At 48.0% G+C, this 4,647-nt stretch overlaps 1 protein-coding gene across 1 annotated transcript; it reads left to right on the forward strand.

Annotated features, from left to right (window-relative positions):
- The first annotated feature begins 673 nt into the window (after positions 1-673).
- On the forward strand, positions 674-3,978 carry LOC115121199 (piggyBac transposable element-derived protein 4-like). The gene is made up of 3 exons (XM_065009981.1): positions 674-1,467; positions 2,067-2,469; positions 2,565-3,978. The coding sequence occupies exons 1-3, from the start codon at positions 674-676 to the stop codon at positions 3,255-3,257; spliced, it is 1,890 nt and encodes a 629-aa protein (XP_064866053.1). The 3' UTR covers positions 3,258-3,978.
- The last annotated feature ends 669 nt before the right edge of the window (positions 3,979-4,647 follow it).

Genomic DNA, 4,647 nt, shown 5'->3' on the forward strand with positions numbered 1-4,647 from the left:
CCTGAGCTGACAAGGTACAAATCTGTCGTTCTGCCCCCGAACAGGCAGAACTGACTTGCCTAGTAAAATAGAGGAAAAATAAAAACGTTAGCTAGTCATTGTGAGTGAGAGTCTGTTTGTTTGTATGAGAACGACCATAGTGTGTGTGTGTGTGTTTTATATATATATATATATGGTGTAGAATGCAAACACATACATCTCAACACAGCCAGCATGCTTCCTCCAATCAGTCTACATTAGAGGGAGCATGGTCTACCAGCTGCTGCTCCACCCAACGGCCCTATTTGAGGCAGGCCCTGTACTCTATATATCTGTTTATTATACCTGTTGATACAGGGCTCATATGTGAAACTATTCTAACTGAACATTTTCTTTCACAGTGGCACTGACCCCGACTGGGAGCCCCCAGTGCCAACTTGTCCATCCCCCTCTGAAGCTGGTTCATCCAGCTGTACCCCTGCTGTCTCTGGCTCCACACCTCCCGAGCCATCTAGAGGTGTGAAGAGGAAGAGGGGAAGTGTGCCACCCGCTAACAGAGGGACAGAAGGGCGTTGGCACACCATCCTAGAAGATGATGTGGAGCCACCCCAACCAACTTTTAGGCCGAAAAGGGTAGCATGGAAGCCCATATCCATGTCAAGAGTTTTTCTGCTACCTCTCACTGGTCATCTACATGGGGCTGGTGAGGCTGAAAAGCCTGACGGACTACTGGAAAACATCATCTCTGTACCAACTGCCTTTCCCCATGACTGTCATGTCCTGCAAAAGGTTTCTGGTTATCTCACAGGTGCTTAATATCAGTGACCCAAAGGTTGATGAAGAGAATGAGAAGAAGAGGGGCACCGCAGCGTTTGATAGACTGTGCAAAATCAAACCTCTCTACCACAGCATTGTCGAGGCCTGCAAGACGTACTTTCAGCCAGCCCAGAATGTGTCAATCGACGAGAGGATGGTGGCCTCAAAGGCCAGAATTGGACTCAAACAGTACATGAGAAACAAACCAACCAAGTGGGGTTACAAGCTGTTTGTGTTGGCTGATTCTGTGTGTGCCTACACATGCAATTTCTTTGTCTACGAGGGGAAGAACAGTTGTGCGACCGGTAAGGGACTCAGCTATGACTCTGTAATGGCGTTATTGGATTTTCAACTGCTGGGGAAGGGCTACAAACTGTTTGTGGATAACTTCTACACAAGCCCTGCCCTGTTTACAGACCTTAGGAAGCTGGGGGTGTGGGCTTGTGGCACCATTCGTACCAACAGGGTGGGCTTCCCGAAGACGAAGGTGGACGACATGCCTAAGCGGGCTGAACGGGGGAGCATACGATGGATCTGTGAAGATGGCCTGCTGTTAGTAAAGTGGATGGACGCCAGAGAGGTGGTGATGTCCTTCAGTGGAGATGGCCTGCTGTTTGTGAAGTGGATGGATACCAGAGAGGTGGTCATGTGCTCCAGTGGAGATGGCCTGCTGTTTGTGAAGTGGATGGACGCCAGAGAGGTGGTCATGTGCTCCAGTGGAGATGGCCTGCTGTTTGTGAAGTGGATGGATACCAGAGAGGTGGTGATGTGCTCCAGTGGAGATGGCCTGCTGTTTGTGAAGTGGATGGATACCAGAGAGGTGGTCATGTGCTCCAGTGGAGATGGCCTGCTGTTTGTGAAGTGGATGGATGCCAGAGAGGTGGTCATGTGCTCCAGTGGAGATGGCCTGCTGTTTGTGAAGTGGATGGACATGTGCTCCAGTGGAGATGGCCTGCTGTTTGTGAAGTGGATGGATACCAGAGAGGTGGTGATGTGCTCCAGTGGAGATGGCCTGCTGTTTGTGAAGTGGATGGATACCAGAGAGGTGGTGATGTGCTCCAGTGGAGATGGCCTGCTGTTTGTGAAGTGGATGGACACCAGAGAGGTGGTGATGTGCTCCAGTGGAGATGGCCTGCTGTTTGTGAAGTGGATGGATACCAGTGGTGATGATGGCCTGCTGTTTGTGAAGTGGATGGACGCCAGTAAGTCGCTCTGGAGAGCGTCTGCTAAATGACTTAAATGTAAATGTAATGTAATGTGATGTGCTCCAGTGGAGATGGCCTGCTGTTTGTGAAGTGGATGGACACCAGAGAGGTGGTGATGTGCTCCAGTGGAGATGGCCTGCTGTTTGTGAAGTGGATGGACACCAGAGAGGTGGTGATGTGCTCCAGTGGAGATGGCCTGCTGTTTGTGAAGTGGATGGACGCCAGAGAGGTGGTGATGTGCTCCAGTGGAGATGGCCTGCTGTTTGTGAAGTGGATGGACACCAGAGAGGTGGTCATGTCCTCCAGTGGAGATGGCCTGCTGTTTGTGAAGTGGATGGATGCCAGAGACGTGGTGATGTGCTCCAGTGGAGATGGCCTGCTGTTTGTGAAGTGGATGGATGCCAGAGAGGTGGTCATGTCCTTCAGTGGAGATGGCCTGCTGTTTGTGAAGTGGATGGATACCAGAGAGGTGGTGATGTGCTCCAGTGGAGATGATGGATGGATACCTGGTGATGTGCTCCAGTGGAGATGGCCTGCTGTTTGTGATGGATGGACACCAGAGAGGTGGTGATGTGCTCCAGTGGAGATGGCCTGCTGTTTGTGAAGTGGATGGATACCAGAGAGGTGGTGATGTGCTCCAGTGGAGATGGCCTGCTGATTGTGAAGTGGATGGACACCAGAGAGGTGGTGATGTGCTCCACTATCCACAAGTCCTTCAGTGGGGATCATGTTGTCAGGCGTGTGAAGGATGGTGCCGGGGCTTGGACCACCAAAAATATCCCCATTCCAGCTGCTGTGAAGGACTACAACAAGAACATGGGAGGAGTGGACCTGTCAGACGCGCTAATAGGCTACTACAATGTTCTCCATAAGACGATGAAATGGTACAAGACCTTCTTCTATCATTTCATCGACATCGCCGTGGTGAATGCGTTCATCCTACACAAGGAAATGGCGAAGACCTGTGGAAAGCCCTTCCTCTCACAGAAAGCCTTCAGAGAGCAGCTCATCAGGGAGCTTGCTGGCTACAACACCACTGCACCAAGCCCTGTCCCTTCTGCTCCAGCCACAAGTGTTCATCTACCCAAATATATTTGTGCGGGCATGGATGTGCCTAAGGGCCAAAAGGGCACAGCATGGAGGCGTTGCTGTGTTGTGTGCAAGATGAAGTCTCCCATCACATGCTCAGTGACCCTCTGCTTTACATCAGAGAGAGACTGCTATGGCATCTGGCATCAGCAGCAGAATATTGTGTAGAGCTTTGGTAAAGTTGGTGGGGTTATATGGCAAAGTGGGTGGGGGCTAGGGTCAGTATGTTATATCTGGAGTACTTTTCCTGTCTTATCTGGTGTCTTGTGTGAATTTAAGTCTGCTCTCTCTTTCTCTCCTCTCTCTCGGAGGACCTGAGCCCTTGGACCATGCGTCAGGACTACCTGGCATGATGACTCCTTGCTGTCCCCAGTCCACCTGGCCGTGCTGCTGCTCCAGTTTCAACTGTTCTGCCTGCGGCTATGGAATCCTAAACTGTTCATTTTTACTCTTGAGGTGCTGTCCTGTTGCACCCTCTACAGCCACTGTGATCTCTACCCGGCACAGCCAGAAGAGGACTGGCCACCCCTCATAGCCTGGTTCCTCTCTAGGTTTCTTCCTAGGTTTTGGCCTTTCTAGGGAGTTTTTCCTAGCCACCGTGCTTCTACACCTGCATTGCTTGCTGTTTGGGGTTTTAGGCTGGGGCTATATAAATAATTTGATTTGATAGAGGACTGAGGGTCTTCCAAATATTGAAAGTGTGTAAATAGTTACCCATGTTATTTTGTAAATGGTTTTTATTTTTTATATTTTTCTCAATTTTTTGGGGGGGGGTGGGTGTGTTAGAATACCATTTTGGTATTTTGTATATAGTTATTTGTTTCAAAATGTATACCTTCACAAATTTGGCCACTTGGGTATCTGAATGTTTGTTTTATCTTGTTCATTCTAAAGATGATGTAAAAATAAAAAACATATGTTTTTTTCATTGTTTTATCTAAACCAGATCTATTGTGTTATATTCTCCTACATTCACATTTACACAAACTTCAGAGTTTTCTTTCAAATGGTACCAAGAATATGCATATCCATATGTTCTGTGCCTGAGCTACAGGCTGTTTGATTTGGGTGTGTCTTCAGGCGGAAATGTTTATTTATTTAACCAGGTAGGCTAGTTGAGAACAAGTTCTCATTTGCAACTGTGACCTGACCAAGATAAAACAAAGCAGTTCGACACCTAAAACACAGAGTTACACATGGAGTAAAACAAACAGTCAATAATACAGTAGAAAAACAAGTCTATATACAAAAGGCAAAAAAAGGCCATGGTGGCAAAATACAATATAGCAAGTAAAACACTGGAATGGTAGTTTTGCAGTGGAAGAATGTGCAAAGTAGAAATAAATACAGTAGGGAAAGAGGTTGTTTGGGCTAAATTGTATATGGGCTATGTACAGGTGCAGTAATCTGTGAGCTGCTCTGACAGTTGGTGCTTAAAGCTAGTGAGGGAGATAAGTGTTTCCAGTTTCAGAGATTTTTGTAGTTCGTTCCAGTCATTGGCAGCAGAGAACTGGAAGGAGAGGCGGCCAAAGAAAGAATTGGTTTTGGGGGTGACTAG

This window comes from Oncorhynchus nerka, linkage group LG25 (assembly GCF_034236695.1).
Source record: "Oncorhynchus nerka isolate Pitt River linkage group LG25, Oner_Uvic_2.0, whole genome shotgun sequence".
Lineage (NCBI taxonomy): Eukaryota > Metazoa > Chordata > Actinopteri > Salmoniformes > Salmonidae > Oncorhynchus > Oncorhynchus nerka.